This window comes from Ylistrum balloti, unplaced genomic scaffold (genome assembly GCF_031769215.1).
Source record: "Ylistrum balloti isolate Yb309-2 unplaced genomic scaffold, AGI_CSIRO_Ybal_v1 Utg369894, whole genome shotgun sequence".
In the NCBI taxonomy this organism is placed as follows: domain Eukaryota; kingdom Metazoa; phylum Mollusca; class Bivalvia; order Pectinida; family Pectinidae; genus Ylistrum; species Ylistrum balloti.
Window position 1 is genome coordinate 416,446 of NW_026782025.1, and position 19,887 is coordinate 436,332.

Genomic DNA, 19,887 nt, shown 5'->3' on the forward strand with positions numbered 1-19,887 from the left:
TTTCCCTTCACCCAGGAATACTTCAGACCAAATTTTGGCAATATCCATCCATTCCTACAGAAGGAGTCAGATTTTTAAAACTTTACTCTATTTCCTGAATTTCACTCCACCCCTTCTGCCCAAGGGGGTCGAGATGGTACATGTCTACAGGATTGATTCCCCTTCACCTAAGAATGATTCAAGCCAAATTTGGACAATATCCATTAATTCCTACCAGAGAGGAAGGATTTTCAAGAACTTTCAGACTTTCCCATTTAGGCCCTGCCCTATAGGCCCCAGAACCAATGATTATTTTTTTTTTCTTTTGCAAATATTTTTTGGTTTAATTCTAGAAATCTATCGGCCATATACCATGCTTCTGCATTATTGGTAAGTCAGAAGTTGTTTAAAGGTTTTAATACATTTGACACCTGTGATCTTGAATAAGGCTCAAGGTCATTATTTCTTTTCACCACACCAAACTTTGTTGACTTCAATCTAAGAATCTATTACCCAAGTAAGATGTTTCTGTGCCTTTTGATTAGTCAGATGACGTTGCTTCAAGATTTTAACATATTTGACTCCCGTGTCCTGGAATAATTGTCAAAATAATTTCTTTTCGCAAACTTTGTTAGGATTCATCCTAGGAACTTGTCAGCCAAATACCATGCTTCTGTGTTACTCTATTAATAACCCGAAATATGTCGATCATCAATCTGACTTGCCTTTGAACAAGATGACTAGCTTAACACACCTTTTATATTTTATCCTTTTATTATTTTTCTTTCTATCAATCTCTCATAATCCATTACAAAACACAATCTATGTACAATTTACGAGTTTTTTATAAACGAATTTTAACCCCTACTAATTCCTCCTCAGAAGGTAATATGACCTTGGAGGGATCCACAACATTACGGTCAATTAAGGGGAGACCAAGCTTCTCTCTTCTTGCCAGCTCTAAATGTGCTTCTCGCATTGACCAATTCCTTAATCTGTAACAGAAAAAGAACACTTAGACCTCTTGTTTCTGAAAAACTTACATGTACAGGGCTAATAAAGAACAATCAGAGACACTTAAACCTGCTCAGAGGATAATTATTGTACAGGGCTAATAAAGAACAATCAGAGACATTTAAACCTGCTCAGAGGATAATTATTGTACAGGGCTAATAAAGAACAATCAGAGACACTTAAACCTGCTCAGAGGATAATTATTGTACAGGGCTAATAAAGAACAATCAGAGACACAAACCTGCTCAGAGGATAATTATTGTACAGGGCTAATAAAGAACAATCAGAGACATTTAAACCTGCTCAGAGGATAATTATTGTACAGGGCTAATAAAGAACAATCAGAGACACTTAAACCTGCTCAGAGGATAATTATTGTACAGGGCTAATAAAGAACAATCAGAGACACTTAAACCTGCTCAGAGGATAATTATTGTACAGGGCTAATAAAGAACAATCAGAGACACTTAAACCTGCTCAGAGTATGTGAGTATGAACATGGTGTGGTTTTTAGAAATTTAATTTAATGAAACATTTTCACATAAGATTGTAATTAAAATATTTGAGTCATAACATGACATTTGATTTCATAGTTTGATAGTGAATGAGAAAATGGCCATTTTGTCTTAAAGTTCAATAGTAACCTAAAAAATATCAATCAGAATCAAAGCACACACCCTCTGAGATAATATATAATTAACAAAGATAACATTTTCCTAAGACCTCTGCCCATGTGCTTTGGGCAGATCCAAAAATGCAGCACAGAATTGTTTCATTCAACTGTGAGGTTTTGGACTGTTATTTTCAGCAAGCCTGCACAGGTTCTGCTAGTTGAGTCACAAGCTGCATTTTTATTATCCATATCTAATGTTTTATATCACTTTTGGCATCAGAGTGATTATATCAAGTTTATATATTTCTAATAACTTTTGACCAATCACAATATTTACAGTGAAAATTTTAGATTTTCCAACGGAGCATATTTTACAGTACCCTTGATAGAGATTGTGAACTAAAAATACAGCCCTACCATATTGGAGGTAGATATTGCTTTACATGTTATAAGGAAAAATGCTTAAAATATACAGGTATCAGATCAGCTACAATCCTGGATTTTGACATTTGTATAATTATATAAGGGCTTTTATGACATTCTAATTTGCCTGATAATGAGATGATCTAACAAATACATACACAAAGTGTGAGAATGTATAAATTTGAAACCTCAAACGAGATATGTTCCAAAACCTGCACTTTTTAAATTTCTTGGAATTAAAGAGCATTTAAAATTCTCAAGATTAACATGTACACTTTACATTCATATATCTATTTCTGTACCCTGAAATAGTCTTGAGAATACTTACTTATGATCAGGGCAGTAGGAGAGGAAGAAAACCATAATCACCATCAGAGTTATACCAGTGAATAATACCATGTTGTGACTGAATTGGTCATATTCCTGGTCATATGTACTCCAGCCATAGGAAACATAATTCTGAAAATAAACAATGGTTAGAGTAATAATTATAAATAAAAAGTCACAGTAACCACTTTCCATGTGTGTGTTTTTAAAAAAAAATTTTGTGGGGGATGGGGGAGGATGGCTGGAATATGATGAAAATTTGTGAACTGGATTTGGAAGAAATTTGAGGAATTTGGCTTCAACATCACATAATTTCAATTGGAAATGAGGCCCATTATCAACCTCACTAAAACCCTTATCATGATTAGCCCATACAAAAAAAGAAACTGAGACATTTATCATTATTGGTTTGATGGATGATGATGACTACAATCAATCATTAAATGCTGTTTGTGATGTCAATATTGCAGTGACAGATCAAGACAAAGATAATTTCAACTGTTATGAAAAGCCTAACATGAGGCTTTACATGTGTTGAAGTAAAGACACAGCCAATAAGCTGGTGATACACAGCTGAAAGTTGCTACTAACAGTATATACCCTGGTAAATAGCTATTTGATAAGCCAATCAGTCAAGAATTTTTCATCATGTTACAAAAATTTTATATGACCTTGAACATATTGATAATGGGAATATAAAAATGAACACATGCTTCTGTTTTGGTTAGAGTTTCAGACAGAAAAAGTGGTTTCATAACTTTCAACAAATTTGACCACTTTAACTTTGAATAGTGGCCAAGGTAATTTTTTTGAAAATTTTTATGCTAATTGGCTTGATCCTCAGTGCATTAACCAAACTTGATTCTATGACCTTAAGTAGTAAATATCATAAACAAGTTCTTTTAACAAATAACATTGCCATCCAGGACCCTATGAGAACATATCGTGACCATATATTGACAGGGTCTTTGTCATTGTTATTATGTTAAAAAGGAAACTCATCAATGATATTCAGAACTTCTACCCAATAAAAAGTGAAGGAAACAGTAACCTACATCTTGGTCGGATTTCAAACATAGATTGATGTAATAATAAAACTAAAATGTAATACATACAAAAGTAATCAGGGCTAGCTTGATTTCTAGAGGCTATGCAGGGCTGAATATGGGCCTTCAGCATTCACAATGGATTTATTTATTATTATGACCAAATTTCCAAAATATAGTTTACTCCTTAAAGTTTCTTCACAGCTGATAAATTTTCTTTCCAAAAAGAGATAAAATGAGCCCTTTCACAACTGAGTTGAAAAAATCCTGATATATAAAAAGAATTTGATATGAATGGGCCAGTTGTGGTAATTACAGTCTAGCACTGCCCAGAGTAGCCTGACTAGACTATAATTATAACCTTGATATGATGACAGTGTACAGTGTAACCGAGTGTATATCACAGAAATCAAATGTCTAGAGGATACACAACAGTGATTGATGCAAAAGAGAAAAATTATTGTGGAATTGAAAAGGCATGAAGCTTAGGTGCTTTGCACTATTTGAAGCTTGACTCTGTGTTACTTAACATGAAGATGATTTTACACTAAGTATCCAGAGAACAATGCCGATATCATGAAATCACAACATATTCACTAGCATACCAGACATCGTGATTCCCTCATTGCTCATTCACTATAGCATGCCAAATTATCTTCATTTCTTTTAACCAGTTTAACCGAGAGTTAACCAAAATTTCTGTTTGCCTTATTTTTGTTGATAATTTTATCAACGTAATACCATTTTGGCACGAGCTATTTCCATGGACTGCCTGGCTCGTATAATTTATAATTCCTGCTACTTTAGTACGTTAAAATACATCAATACACTTCACATACATATAAAGTCTGACTCCTGTGTGTAATGTACATGTGGTGTATACATATTTAATGTATGCAAAACTGGGATGTACAACATGAATAATTCAATTAACAATCTCGTTGTACGTCCCTTACAAAGCTAATAAAACACCATACATCAATACAGGCATTGCTGAATGTGACCAATAATAGGATTTCGGATACGTGAAAATAACCTTGGGTGAATTCGGATCCTGATTTGCAAAGTGCTCTTCCAACTGCCTTAGTTCTTCCTCTTTACTGCTGACATTTTCGACCGTTGCACTTATTTCCTCTTTGTTTTTCTTCGATGTTGAAATCAAACACGATGGCTGGACAATCTTCCTAGTATGGCGAGAAACAGCAAGTAAATGTTTTGCTCTCGCGACTGTCCTGAGTAAGGTCGCCATTCTACTGAGAGAGACCTCACCAATGTTGCTTTAAGCTCTCAGCCGTCATAAGCTTGATGATAAACACTCCAATGATCCCGATGCGTTTATTTTCCCAGTGTGCAACAGTCTAAATGGCGGTAAATGTAAAAGAAAATTTTACACTTCGATTCGGACAGTTTCGTTTCTGAGCATCAAAGAATTGTTACATATTTGTATAAGACATGTGAAACCATGAAATGCTGTTATTTACCAATAAGACATTCATGAGTTATTATGCATGTTAACATGCATAAAAGGACCTACAACATGACTGTGTATATATGTTGTTAGGTAGCCGTATACGTATTGTGTTCATAATTCACGAGTTCGCTTCAAATTAACTGGTGTTCGCCATGACGTATTTATTCTTTATAAAAAAGAATGTATAGGATATACAAATGTTTAAAGATTGAAATTTTGATTAATGGCCTTAAAGCCATTCTTTTCCTGTATGAAAGGGAGACAATTCTCCATCAATCCGAAGAAAAATAAAGTGGATAAAACTTTCATTGAATGCAGGGCCGGTGAGGTATTTTCAGGATCCAATCAAATATCGGAGACAACAGTTAGTTGCTTCAGATTGGACATGGAGCGACATCCACCTTCCAAACGAAGGAAAACTGACGAGGGATATCAAGGGGAGGCAACTGAACAAGATGAATGGGATGATGATGATTTTGACCTACAGTTGACTCAAGCAGAGCTAGAGCACATAGACACAATGGCGTCACAAGCAATAACACAGCCCCAAACAAGCAGCATTGCTCAGGTCAGGAAAATAACAAAGGAAGCAATAGTTTGTGCTGACCAAAACAGTCCAAGGCCTCCACCACACAAATCACCTGCTGTACCATTGCCCACAGGTAGCCAAGGGTCTTTTGTGAAACCACAAAATATTTCCAGCAACAATTCTTCATCTTCTTCACGGAATACATCCTTGTCTTTATCATCAAGGAACAATTCAATGTCTTCTTATTCCTCATCAAGTTCATATCCAGTTACACCTAGATCAGCAGGTAGCCACCAAAGCTCATCTAGCCTGCGATCTGGTGAGTAGATAACCATATATAGGTGACCGTTGCATTGATGACCAGGATAACACTGGTCCCTTAGTGGAGTACATGCCAGATATAATATTTAATGTTTGACTAAGTTATCTTAATTTCCTGATTAATTTGACTTCTTTTCTTTTTTTTTAACTTTTCTATCAAATCATGTAGGATATGAAATTATCAATTTATGTGTATTTGTGCTTCAGTATGTATTATATTGATCATAGACCTGAATTCCTAACAGACAAATTGGATTATTGCAGAAGTTTTCAATAAAAGCTTTTAACTTCCATTTTTTCCTCATATAAAGTGACTTTTTGTAGATTCCTCTGTAGAGATGGTTGTAGGCCATGGCCAGTTATCAAGGAAGTCAAACACCACATCTTCAGCCAATTTAGACTCTCAGTCCCTTGAAGTTTCCACAAGAAGCTTCCATGGAGATATGGTTAGACACAGAAGGGATAGCACGGACATAAATGCAGAGCCAACTGAGGTGAGGTATATGTCTAGATATGTACACTTAAGTGTCCCAGTGTAAAGATACCACAACATCAGTGTACAGTTATGTATAAGCCACAATGAATGAAGATTATATTGGTGATTTCAAAATTGAGTTATTGACAAGGCTTTTTCTTTTCTTTTTGATTAATTTCTTTCCTGTTTCAATAAGAAAATTAAATTCATTTTCCAAGTAAGTAGTTATTGCCAACAAAGTAAAAAAAGATATGGTATCCTTGACTTATTGGTTGTTATAAGTATTATTCATCAGGATTTATTTTATATGTGTCGTAGTTACCCCTATCGTGGATGATATATTTTTCTCCTTCATAAGGGGATGACTCTTATCGATATTCAAAGTGTAGGTACTGGCCTCGTACATTGATGCTCTCATTCTATAATCAAGGTAACAAACTCCATCTGTGAAACAAAGCGACCCAATTCCAGCAAAATAATGATTTTCACCAAATTGTTCATGATATTGTGTTAGGAGTGGTCTGGATTGACAAATATTTTTTTCTTCAATGTCAAGTGTTGGAGATTAGACAGGTATTAGATTCTCTGCTGCAAAGTCTTAATGAGGCCGTCATTTTGACTTGAAAATGTGGAAATTAGTGTTCTAAATAAGTGTTCCAATAGATGGGACAGTTGCAACCATGTTTGCTAAAATCAGAGGCTTTTTCTTACCCCCTCCCCCACTTTACTGCCAGAAGACTGTCCAACAATCTGTCTAAAGGGAATAACTTTAACAAATTACCCCGGTAGTGAAAATCACAAGTTTCTCGCTAGACCACTGGAGCTGGTCACCTTAACAGAGTAACATTTAATACTAATTCAGGACATGAAATAAATTGTCAACAATTCATAGAAAATCACCTTATGGAACATAATCATACTTAGCAAAGTTTTCCTACTTCATGCTAGAATCAAATGTGTTGGGTCTTGGAGTAAATGTTCAAAGAGGTAAATGATTCTGTGGAAAAAAATCATTGCCTAGAGAACTGGGCATATCTTGTTTCCCTTCACAAAATCATAATAATATGTAACCATATTAAGGATCACAGGTCAAAATAGCTTTGAGATGAATTATTAGCTGTAAAACAATGCCTTGGAGGACATTCTACTACCTGTTTTCAGAGTCAAGGCAAAGTTGAGGGTTAATTTGCAGTTGGGTTTTATAAAAAAATGTTCAAGATTAAACATGAAGGAATACTTCTCTTTACAATATCCTTGACATGGATCAAAGGTACAATTTCCTTTTAGGACAGTCTTGTTAATTTCATGATAAAAGAGAAAGCAGTGTTTTATTAGTATGTACCTGTAATTGTACAATGTATCTCTGTCAACATTTCAGGTCAGGAACACAATGAGTCAGTTCAAAAAGTTACATTGACATTAAAATATAGGTATTGTTCATGTTGCTGGATACAATGTTGTCTGCTTCAATTTCTAAAAATATTATAATGCCTATTCTTGTTTAAAATTTATTCAATTGATTTTTTTTTGTAACTTATATTTTTTATTCAGATTTACCATCACAAACACATAGCGATACATTGTCCATCATAAATCTTCAAATGATGGCAAATTGTGTTGACCTCTTGTTCTTCACATACATAACAGATTATACATCAATATTAAGTATACACCACACACATACAAAACAATCCACATGCATACTAGTATTAAATATACACCACACATACCATACTAACCACACATACTAGTAATAAATATACATCATACATACATAATAGCACTGATTAAAACTAATACATCTATATCAAAAGCATTTCACCTTGCATTCATGCTTAAACCATAATCAGTAGACATACATACCTTTTAAATGTATAATCACTTATCACTTATAGCATATTTAGAAATAGTTTACAAACATTTGCATACATTTATGTTGTGACTTATGTGTGAGAGAGAAAGAGTGGGGGGATGGATAACTGATAATATAATATGAGGATAAACATAGGGTTAACTGAAGTCAACTAATTAGTCAAAGCTGGGGAACAAGTAAAGTATAATTTTATGATGCAATAAGTTTTTCCCATTTTTTCCAATATTTGTCAAACTTTTCCTTAGAGTTATCTCCCTTGCTAATTGCAATAAATCATGGTACATTATAGTATTTTATGATTGTGTTTACTACTGCATTGATATTATGGGAGTTATGGAAATAGCGCATTATAGATATATATGCATCTTACAAAACTTCAAATCTACTAAGAAGATTTTGAACCTTTTATTCAATTCAATTAATATTCTGATTATATAATTTATGAAATTTACCTAATCAGCTTATAGATTCTAATTATGAATTTATTTAATTAACTTAAAGATTTTGATTATAAAATTTATTTTATTAACTGACAGATTCTATGTACAGAGTTTATTTATTTAGCTTATGGATTCTAATTATTTTGTATTTAGATGCAAGAAATAAAGAAAGAACTTTTCCAAAAAGACGGAGAGATAAAGATTCTACGTGATACCTTACAAAAGAAAGAAGGGGAGATCACTCAGGCAAAGAAGGAGAAAATGCAAGCAATAAACCAGCAACAAAGAGAACAGAGTGAGCATGAAAAATATCTTCAAGCCAGTGTAGATCGACTCAACACTCAGCTGCAATTTAAAGATAGGGATATAACAGAACTGCAAGAACGTTGTCGTAGCTTTGAGGCAAGACAGCAGTCAGCGGAGGGAGGTTATATAAGCAGTAGTCCTAGAAAAGTTATCGTCCCTCAACATAGTCCTAAGCCACACAGAAACAGGTCTCACTCTCCAGTAGGTAATGTCGGCTTTCCAACTCAACACAGTTTTATGGCTGATGACCGCTCACCTAAGGCAAAATCACAGCTGTCAGTGCTTCAAAAAGAAAACAAGAATACAAAAGATATTGGTAAGGTACTGATAAACAATATCCCTTTTCACAATCAATACTTAATACATGTAGTAACTTCAGTTTGTCTAATGTAAGTGCAACAAATTTTGTGAGTGAATTTAGGGATACGCTCATATGCATGAATCTCTGTACATATGTAGTATGTACTTGTTGCTAACCAAATTTTGTTTCCATCAATTTTATGATTTTCCTGAAATTTCATAGACTGCATGAAGACAAAAACTTAAATTTCCAGTCTTTGTGGCTTGTTCTTTTCGAATTAGTTTATAGTCATATTTTAATGAAATACAATATAATGTAAAATACTACAAAATATTATGAGTTTTCTTCTCCCTCCTTCAGAAGAATAATATTTCGCAGTATAAATGTTGTATTTGAGTGAATTTTGAAATTTGAAAATAAAAATAATGAAAAAAAATTGTTTCATACTTAAGAGTACATCAATATTTAAACATGACACCATAATGTTTCCATATTGTTCTTGTGTGTATGATTTTAGTTCATATATCATTGTTGTATTAGATATCAGGATTTTATGCAGTCTTGTTATTTTTGGTATATTAATCATGAATATGCAAAACTAGGTGAAACATTATTTCTGTAATGTAGATCTCCTTCGAATGTGATGTTTTTATTTTTAGGTACTTGTACTGTGGGAGTTTACCCACCTGTAGCCACACCTAGGTCTACTAGTCCATCTCCTGTCACAAGGTATCTAAGGCGAAGACTATTTCTATCTACAGCTGATCACCCTACAGGTATGTACATGCCAGTAAAACATCAATGCTACTTTGGAAGATTCCTGAAATAATGAGATTATATGACTTGTGTTTGCTGGAGAAACTGCAGCTTATTGTTATCATAGAATATGTTATGATTGTTATTTCAGAGGATTTGTATTTTTGAATGTCTTCAAAAAAGAAATAAAATTGTAAAAATGCTGTGAAATAATAACAATTATAAAAGAAAAAACCTGAGTCTGTTTCTTGACTAGAAAAACAAACTCTACATTTATTTTAAATTTTTAGCCCACCATCATCAGATGGTGGGGTATTCAAATCGCCCTGCGTCCGTGGTCCGTCCGTCCGTCCAGGCTTCCGTAAACAATTCTTGTTACCGCTATTTCTGGAAAAGTACAGGATGGATCTTTCTCAAATTTCATATGCAGGTTCCCCTTGGTCCCTAGTTGTGCATTGTACCTTTTTTGGATTGATTCGATTTCAAGATGGCCGACAGTTGGCCATCTTTGATTTTGGAAGTAAAAGTTTGTTACCGCTATTTCTTGGAAAGTACTGGATGGATCTTTCTCAAATTTCATATGCAGTTTCCCCTCAGTCCCTAGTTGTGCATTGTACCTTTTTTGGATTGATTCGATTTCAAGATGGCCGACAGTTGGCCATCTTTGATTTTGGAAGTAAAAGTTTGTTACCACTATTTCTTGGAAAGTACTGGATGGATCTTTCTCAAATTTCATATGCAGTTTCCCCTCAGTCCCTAGTTGTGCATTGTACCTTTTTTGGACTGATTCAAATTCAAGATGGCCGACAGTTGGCCATCTTGGATTTTGGAAGTAAAAGTTTGTTACCGCTATTTCTTGGAAAGTACTGGATGGATCTTTCTTAAATTTCATATGCAATTTCCCCTTGGTCCCTAGTTGTGCATTGTACCTTTTTTGGACTGATTCGAATTCAAGATGGCTGACAGGTGGACATCTTGGATTTTGGAAGTAAAAGTTTGTTACCGCTATTTCTTGGAAAGTACTGGATGGATCTTTCTCAAATTTCATATGCAATTTCCCCTTGGTTCCTAGTTGTGCATTGTACCTTTTTTGGACTGATTCGAATTCAAGATGGCAGACAGATGGATTTTGGATGTAAAAGTTTGTTACCGCTATTTCTTGGAAAGTACTGGATGGATCTTTCTCAAATTTCATATGCAGTTTCCCCTTTGTCCCTAGTTGTGCATTATACCTTTTTTGAACGGATTCGAATTCAAGATGACCGACAGATTGCCATCTTGGATTTTAGATGTAAAAGTTTGTTACCGCTATTTCTTGGAAAGTACTGGATGGATCTTTCTTAAATTTCATATGCAGTTTCCCCTTGGTCCCTAGTTGTGCATTGTACCTTTTTGGACAGATCCGAATTCAAGATGGCTTAATGGCAGCCATCTTGGATTTTGAGAGTAAAATCTTGTTACTGCTATATCTGAGGAAGTACTGGATGGATCCTTCAGATATTTCATAGATATTGGTTTCCCTTGGTCCCTAGTTGTGCATTGTACCTTTTTTGGACTGATTTGAAATCAAGGTGGCCCACAGGCAGCCATCTTGGATGTCGACAATAATACAGCACAAGCATATTGTCCATTATCCACCTGTAACTGACTGCTATCTAATAATACTTTGGGATCTTTTTCAAATGATATTTGCTAATAGGTGCTTAATAAAAATATCTTGTGCCATCATTGAGTACATTCAATGAAGACCAGTTCATGAACATTTACAACACCTGTAACAAACCAAAAAAAATAAACAAATCTTCAAGAACTGAAAACAGATCCTCAAATGGTGGGTGCCAAGATCCTCTGGGATCTCTTGTTTAAATCTTAATCTCTTCCATTGGAGCTTTCAGTGTGATATAATCTGGTCAATGTTTCACAGATCCCAGGAGTAGACCTATGCTAGTTGATTAGAATATTATAAACCTCCGCCAGTATTTTAATCCTCCGGCTAGCTTAAAGTGGAATATAGATCTGTATTCTGTTTATGTATCAGTCTATCTCATTTAAACTTCTAGGACGTATTTTGAGTACTTTCCACTGTACTCTGTCAAATTTTGAAAGCACATAACTCTGGAGATGGTAGAAGGAACTAAAGTATTGGTTTTAAACTGTCTTGTTCTCCTTTATATGTACAGTTATTGCCCTTTCTTCACCATATATCACTTTGTATAAGTTGATCTTGAATGCTATCCCACATACTTCATATTAGAATCTTGAAATACCATATACTGAAATATTGTCATTTACCATACCTTATGCGAATATACATCTTTGTTCATCTTCGATATCAAATCATGGCTAGAGATATGAAACCATACTCGTCCTTGATCAAAATGGATATAGGTATGTAATATACATAAATGTTAACAGCAGAAAATGAATGAAGTCCTATTTGGTGTTTTTGTTCTTTCCACAGGGGTGTTGAGTGGACCTCAGCTTGTGTCCAGTCTTCTGGAGGCATCTCCCTGTGGTGGAGGTGTGGATCAGGGCATTGTGGGATTGTTGCACATGCACACAGGAAACTGTGATCTTCAACGTCTCCACTTTGACCGCGACAACAGTAGTAGCATTTTGTCTCCTCTGCCTAACAGACAAAGGTATAATCTTCTTGTGTGTTGTACCCCTGCACCAAGAAATAGCTTGGTACAAAACCCTGCTAATAAACATCACAGTGATGTCCTGTTCTCTATGTTAAAGCATTGCCTGAAAAATCCAAGGGTTTCATTTTATATTCTCTGAACCCATGAATTATGTCACTACAAAATCCAGGATTATAGATTGCTATTTGATTGGATTAATTTCAGACATAAGGAATTTTTATTTTAGATATATGTATAGAATGTACTTGACTAGACACTGCCCTACCAACTGATATCTGCACATGATTTTGGAAATACTCTCAAATCAATACCAATCAGATTTCATGGTCGTGAGCATATTGTTACTCTTGCCCATTTGCCTGTAATTCCACCATAATTAGGATCCCACTTAGTTACATGTACCTAAACAGACACAGTTAGAGAGCTGTATTTTGATATATAGTTATATATACTGCTGTTGATATGCAGGTTAGGTTCTGATTTGGTTATGGTCAGTTATACTCATAGGCTTATGGTGGTGTAAGAATTTCAATTAGTTTTATTTCAAAATGGTAAGACCAATATTGAAGAGTCTTGTCTAATTACAGTGGGAATTTAAAAAAAAAAGAATACCACCAAAATTTTAAAACTTTTCCTTTGTTGTCAGCAAGATCCTTTGTTATATATCTAACATGTCTTTTCCAGAAAGACTGGAAATTGTTCCTCTATTATCTATTTTCAGGCCTTTTGACCCTAAGGTTTCACCAAAAAAGTGGGTTTCTGTTGGATCCTCTGAACATCGTACTTTAGCACTTCAAGGCATGCAGACATTGTTACACAACCGGCAAAGTGGTGACAATTTTATAGACAAAGTTAGTGTCAATGTGTTAAGAAATGCTGCGAAGTCAGATGCTGATCCTAAGAAACATTTGGCAGACACATCCCTAGTAACAAGAAACAAAGAGAAGGTCTCCACTGACCAAGACATTCCTACTGACTATGGTGCAGTGTTACTGCTGCCTCTGCTGGCTGACTACCTCGGCCACTACCAGGACCTACTGACTTGTGCCGTAGAAGTCAGCCCACAGAGCCCTCCATCCTCCCGAGGTAGCAGTAGTCTAGACAGCTCAGTGGAATCACTCAGCAGTTCCCTGTCCCTCCTTCTCCGAGACTCTGCTCTTTTTGCTAACAATCTGGAGGCTCTTGCACTCGCAGCTCTATCCATCCTTCACAGACTCGTCTCTTACTGCCCAAGTGTCCGTGCGGTTTTGTTTGAATCACCAGAATCTAATGCAACCACAAGTGTACATGACGCTACAAATGGACAGGTACGTACACCTAAGACAGCATATCTTCAGTACATACAGACACAGCATCAGTAAAGGTACAGATACCGTAATGCTATTTAATGAAAATACAAATACCTGAAGCGTTCTCGTGAATGTAACTATTGACAGAAGAAAATTACAGTAGTTCATTTACAGGTACATGTGGAAATAAATGAAAGTTGGCTGAAACATATTATATGATTATTTTGCAGTATCTATTAAAAGTTAATCCCCAGACAGACATTCAACATTACAAGGCTGTGACAAAAAACAAATCTAAAAGTCATATCTCTTATTATGTTTCCCCCTCAAATTAAAGAAGAAATATTGTGAATCTGGTTTGGGTCTTTTAATACATTCTTGTCTGGGCCAACTCTGTGACTGTTAGACATGACTGGCACACTACTGTGTACCAGTAAGTGCTTGCCACAGTTCAATTTTCACCTGTTTCATCCACTTCAATAAATGCAAAAATAAAAGTTGCACTGAAGATTGATGTTAAAGCAGGAATGTAATTTTTTGGTGAAAGTGAACAGTTTCAAGTGAGGGTGAAAGAAGCCTTTGACAAATGTTTTCAGTATTGTACTGACAAAATTTTTAGATTTTATCTAACAGCTGCTGTTCGTATGTAGTAATGTTACACACAATTGACTATGCTACCTAATGTTTCCTTCTGAATTCTTATTTTCAGATGGCTAAACACAGACATGGTGGAGATGATGGTAGCAACCATGATACTGATATTTCCTCATCTGGGTCCTGTTCAAGGTCACAAGGATCTGGCATTCACCAATATGTTGAAGACATTTACTTATTAAGAAAAATCTTTAGCCTGGCAAACCCAGGGCAGGGGGTATGTAAGAACAACAGCATTGTATATAGATTAGAGTCTGTAGACTGATCCACTCATGGGACTCGTGGGACATTCTGCAGACAAATCAACACAACTTAAGGGTGGTTATCAGAAGACTTTGTAAGACGAATCAACTGAAAATTGTTTAAATCTATCACTTAAATCTTATGAGGAATTGGTTTGTATTTGTCAAAGTAACTCAGATTAGGGTCGTAAGTGATTCTTTAACTACCAGTGTGTTTTTATGTTTTGGTGTTTTAGGTACACAGATATAATGTCCATATTGTAGAGAGAGCTTTAGACATTCTGATAGTGCTAGCCACACACCTGGAAGAGGACCAGGTCCAACAGTAAGTCATTATGAGGGTCATCTACAACTGATTGGTCACTGGTTCAAGCCCCAGCCAGTGCAGGACATGATATGATTTTACCTCTAATTTCCAACTTCTGCCATTGAAACATTTAACTATATGTAATAAGATTTGGAACCTGTGTAAATCACTGTAAAAGTGTTTCCATATCGCGTACAATTGTTTCGCATATCAAATGAATTTTATTGGTTGCAGGTTACTGCCATTGCTTCACAATAGTGTGTTAGCCAATTGTTTAGAGTGTGACAATGACAAGTCTGTGGTGATTCGTGGACTGAAGCTGTTGACTACTCTGGTCAAATTTAACTCCTTTGTGTCTAGCCTGTATGTAGGGCCTGATGGCTGTCTTTTGTGTCTTTTGTACAATGTGTGTATTGGTCCTGTGGATGAGGTCTCTTCAGAATATCGGCTGCAGACAAGTACACAAGTGAGTATATCTGTTTCACATTTGTGTGAGAGGAAGACAAAGAGTTTACCATTTCTTTTTAAGCTTTAAAGTAGATCTGGAATAAAAAAAGTCATTGGCAATTTTTGCCTTTTATTTCCTAAACAACCCACTCAATAGCAACTTTCCTTATGCCTGAGACAGAAGTTTCTAGCCTAGGACATCAGGTTAATGAAGCTGTGCATACTTACAGACATATATGATTTAGAGATGGTTCTTTTGGTTTCAATTCTAATTAATGCTTTTCTTTCTTGCTAAAAAGGGTAAATTTTCACCTATGCATGTTACACTTTACGGAATTTTCAACTCTAGTAAAAACTTGTACTTGTATTACCACTAGAAAAGTGAATCTTGTACTCTATGTATGGGTAGGTAAATGCTACATTCACCTGTTGGTCAGAAAATAGATTAATGTGTGTAAACTTTTCAATAATAATCTTTTTTGAACTGTAACTCTCATAGTGATAAACATATCAATAGAAAATAAAAAGTAAACATTCAACCTATAAAAAGTGAAAGTAACTTAAGATGTAGCAGCAAAAGTTGTAGAAGAATATGCTATTAATTTATTGTAAATTTTTTGTGCATCATGACTTCTTGGTAAAGTGGTGCAATGATAAATTAGTTCAACCATAATAATTGCTATCTAATCTACATACAGAAACTGTATAGTGCAATTATATTGTAGTGCAATACGTTCAGCATGAAATGCTAAAATAAGATTTCCACTAAAATATGTATGTTTACAGTATATGTGGATGTTTTCTAGCTGTTCCACTGTCTTTACAACATCATCAGTGTTCACAAAGGAGGTGCAGTTCTCCTTCTACAGAGTGACTGTCGGTGCAGTGTACAGGTTTGTGTGATATTGTTTTCATATTTTTTCTAATTCAGCGCAAAGGAGACGGCAACCAAATTTGTAAATTTCACATTACTATATACTGAGAAACATGATAAGATGAGAGAACCAACACTCTTGAAGTTTAAGAAAGCAGCTATGTGGTATTCACTAGAGTTCCTTGTAATGTATATAACATATTACTATATTACTATATACTGTTGGAATGGATAAAAATGCACAAAATGTAGTAAATGTTGTTGATTTGTCAGGTTATTCGGACAGTGGTTGTGGTGTTGCATCGCCTCCTTTTATTGTATGAGGAGAGAGAGAAAGATGGATCTAAATGTGAGGAAGAAAACAACCTTCTAGTACCATTGAGCCAAGGAGTACTGTTGTTACATACGCTGTACCAGAAGGATGATCGATTCTCAGATCACCGATTCCTTGTGGAACATCAGTATGTGAGACTCGTCACAGGCCTAACTAGTGTCTTCAAACATCTCACTGCCAACAATTCTCATGAGTGTAAGTATTTCTGTAGGAATTCCATTCTCAGGCTATTGTGGACCAAACCTTTCTGCCGAGGGCTAATCTACTAAAACATCTGATTAACCTCAGGACTCAAAAATAAATCTCTTCTATCCATGGTTCAGTTTATTGTCAATTATATAATTACCTCTAAGAAAATTATCTGTTTAGTTCTATGGATGAATGTATCCATATACAAAATTTGAAGTCCTTTGTTTGGGAAGATGTTTTACTTGAATAGCTGTAAACAAACCTGGAGTCCTCGGGTGGGTAGATCTTTTACGAGAATAGCTCAAACAAAATCTGGAGTCCTAGAGTGGAGTAGATGTTTTACGAGAATAGCTCAAACAAAATCTGGAGTCCTAGAGAGGGGTAGATGATTTACTAGAATAGCCCGAAACAAAACCTGGAGTCCTAGGGTCCAGATGTTATACTAGAATAGCTGTAAACAAACCTGGAGTCCTAGGTCCAGATGTTTTACTAGAATAGCTGTAAACAAACCTGGAGTCCTAGGACGGGTAGATGTTTTACTAGAATAGCTGTAAACAAACCTGGAGTCCTAGGGTCCAGATGTTTTACTAGAATAGCTGTAAACAAACCTGGAGTCCTAGGGTCCAGATGTTATACTAGAATAGCTGTAAACAAACCTGGAGTCCTAGGGTCCAGATGTTATACTAGAATAGCTGTAAACAAACCTGGAGTCCTCGGGTGGGTAGATCTTTTACGAGAATAGCTCAAACAAAATCTGGAGTCCTAGAGTGGAGTAGATGTTTTACGAGAATAGCTCAAACAAAATCTGGAGTCCTAGAGAGGGGTAGATGATTTACTAGAATAGCCCGAAACAAAACCTGGAGTCCTAGGGTCCAGATGTTATACTAGAATAGCTGTAAACAAACCTGGAGTCCTAGGTCCAGATGTTTTACTAGAATAGCTGTAAACAAACCTGGAGTCCTAGGACGGGTAGATGTTTTACTAGAATAGCTGTAAACAAACCTGGAGTCCTAGGGTCCAGATGTTTTACCAGAATAGCTGTAAACAAACCTGGAGTCCTAGGGTCCAGATGTTATACTAGAATAGCTGTAAACAAACCTGGAGTCCTAGGGTCCAGATGTTTTACTAGAATAGCTCAAACAAAACCTGGAGTCCTAGGGTCCAGATGTTATACTAGAATAGCTCAAACAAACCTGGAGTCCTAGGGTCCAGATGTTTTACTAGAATAGCTCAAACAAACCTGGAGTCCTAGGGTCCAGATGTTATACTAGAATAGCTGTAAACAAACCTGGAGTCCTAGGGTCCAGATGTTTTACTAGAATAGCTCAAACAAAACCTGGAGTCCTAGGGTCCAGATGTTTTACTAGAATAGCTCAAACAAAACCTGGAGTCCTAGGGTCCAGATGTTTTACTAGAATAGCTCAAACAAAACCTGGAGTCCTAGGGTCCAGATGTTATACTAGAATAGCTGTAAACAAACCTGGAGTCCTAGGGTCCAGATGTTTTACTAGAATAGCTGTAAACAAACCTGGAGTCCTAGGGTCCAGATGTTATACTAGAATAGCTGTAAACAAAACCTGGAGTCCTAGGGTCCAGATGTTTTACTAGAATAGCTGTAAACAAACCTGGAGTCCTAGGGTCCAGATGTTTTACTAGAAATAGCTAGGGTCCAGATGTTTTACTAGAATAGCTGTAAACAAAACCTGGAGTCCTAGGGTCCAGATGTTTTACTAGAATAGCTCAAACAAAACCTGGAGTCCTAGGGTCCAGATGTTTTACTAGAATAGCTGTAAACAAAACCTGGAGTCCTAGGGTCCAGATGTTTTACTAGAATAGCTCAAACAAAACCTGGAGTCCTAGGGTCCAGATGTTTTACCAGAATAGCTGTAAACAAACCTGGAGTCCTAGGGTCCAGATGTTATACTAGAATAGCTGTAAACAAACCTGGAGTCCTAGGGTCCAGATGTTTTACCAGAATAGCTGTAAACAAACCTGGAGTCCTCCAGATGTTTTACTAGAATAGCTGTAAACAAACCTGGAGTCCTAGGGTCCAGATTTACTAGAATAGCCCGAAACAAAACCTGGAGTCCTAGGGTCCAGATGTTTTACTAGAATAACTCTTACTTGCATTGAATGTCTTGTTATTAATTTATTGGCATTATGCTTCTTTATGAAAGCATTGGTTAAGTCTTTATTTATTTTCCTTAACAAAGTACACCAGCAATTATTTCGTAAACATCCTTTAATACACTGTTAATTTCACGATGCAGTGGATTTTGTTGGGAGATTTTCATGGAGGAGGCCTGGCACAATTCTTTTCTAAATTTGAATATGGCTGGAAGGTTTCATTTTTCACAATCATATTTAAAAGCTGTGAGAGTATTTTTAGCTGAGATCTACTCTGAATCATTTTATTGTGTGTTTTTTTTTACAGTAAGTGCCTTAGGAGAATTATGGGACTTTGATGATGAATACAATGAATTTTCTCAAGAAAGTGAAGGTGATGAAGAGGATCTTCAACAGATGGATGTATCCTGACAGGTCATCTCATCATAGTACTATCATCTTCTTCTTCTGATTCATTCTACTTTGTTTGTAAAAACACAAGAACAAATCCTGGTACACCACATATTGTTGTCTGACTGACTAACAAACGGTCATCATTCCTACCTCTGTATCATGCCACAAAACCAATGGCTACCACATGTGTATTCTTTAAAAGACACGTCTTAGCAAACTATTTCATGTGGCTACACACGGGCAAGTCCTGTACATAAACCTGAATTGGGTTTATAATTTTGTGACTGTGTCTTTATATTGTGGAGTATTTTATTGACTTAAGTTGATTACTGACTGACTAATGAAAAATTTGAATTATAATTAGAATATTTCTAGTAGGTTATATAACAGTTGCCATGTGTTGTTGTCTATATCAGATGATTTAACATGATATATATACATGTTAAAAGATAGATGAAGATTTTACTTCCTTATTTAATATGTTTTGATATGAGAAATACCACGTGGAGTGA

General features: G+C 35.6%; 2 protein-coding genes across 2 annotated transcripts; one reads left to right on the forward strand and one right to left on the reverse strand.

Moving 5' to 3' along the window:
* Positions 1-734: 734 nt before the first annotated feature.
* LOC132546537 (NADH dehydrogenase [ubiquinone] 1 beta subcomplex subunit 11, mitochondrial-like) lies at positions 735-4,679 on the reverse strand. Its single transcript, XM_060210257.1, has 3 exons — positions 4,439-4,679; positions 2,358-2,488; positions 735-974 (listed from the first exon to the last, which is right to left on the reverse strand). The coding sequence occupies exons 1-3, from the start codon at positions 4,649-4,651 to the stop codon at positions 824-826; spliced, it is 495 nt and encodes a 164-aa protein (XP_060066240.1). The 5' UTR covers positions 4,652-4,679; the 3' UTR covers positions 735-823.
* A 160-nt stretch (positions 4,680-4,839) lies between these two features.
* Positions 4,840-19,887, forward strand: LOC132546542 (uncharacterized). The gene is made up of 12 exons (XM_060210261.1): positions 4,840-5,721; positions 6,048-6,217; positions 8,665-9,133; positions 9,778-9,894; positions 12,336-12,516; positions 13,241-13,826; positions 14,518-14,679; positions 14,941-15,029; positions 15,246-15,477; positions 16,265-16,351; positions 16,606-16,861; positions 19,290-19,887. The coding sequence occupies exons 1-12, from the start codon at positions 5,097-5,099 to the stop codon at positions 19,391-19,393; spliced, it is 3,078 nt and encodes a 1,025-aa protein (XP_060066244.1). The 5' UTR covers positions 4,840-5,096; the 3' UTR covers positions 19,394-19,887.

Coding starts and splice junctions, on each gene's coding strand:
- LOC132546542 (XM_060210261.1), top strand. CDS start 5,097: ATGGCCTTAAAGCCATTCTTTTCCTGTATGAAAGGGAGACAATTCTCC. Junction 14,680..14,940: donor TGGCAAACCCAGGGCAGGGG/GTATGTAAGAAC, acceptor TTGGTGTTTTAG/GTACACAGATATAATGTCCA. Junction 15,478..16,264: donor GGCTGCAGACAAGTACACAA/GTGAGTATATCT, acceptor GATGTTTTCTAG/CTGTTCCACTGTCTTTACAA.
- LOC132546537 (XM_060210257.1), bottom strand. CDS start 4,651: ATGGCGACCTTACTCAGGACAGTCGCGAGAGCAAAACATTTACTTGCT. Junction 2,489..4,438: donor AGGATCCGAATTCACCCAAG/GTTATTTTCACG, acceptor GTTTATTTTCAG/AATTATGTTTCCTATGGCTG. Junction 975..2,357: donor TCCTACTGCCCTGATCATAA/GTAAGTATTCTC, acceptor TTTCTGTTACAG/ATTAAGGAATTGGTCAATGC.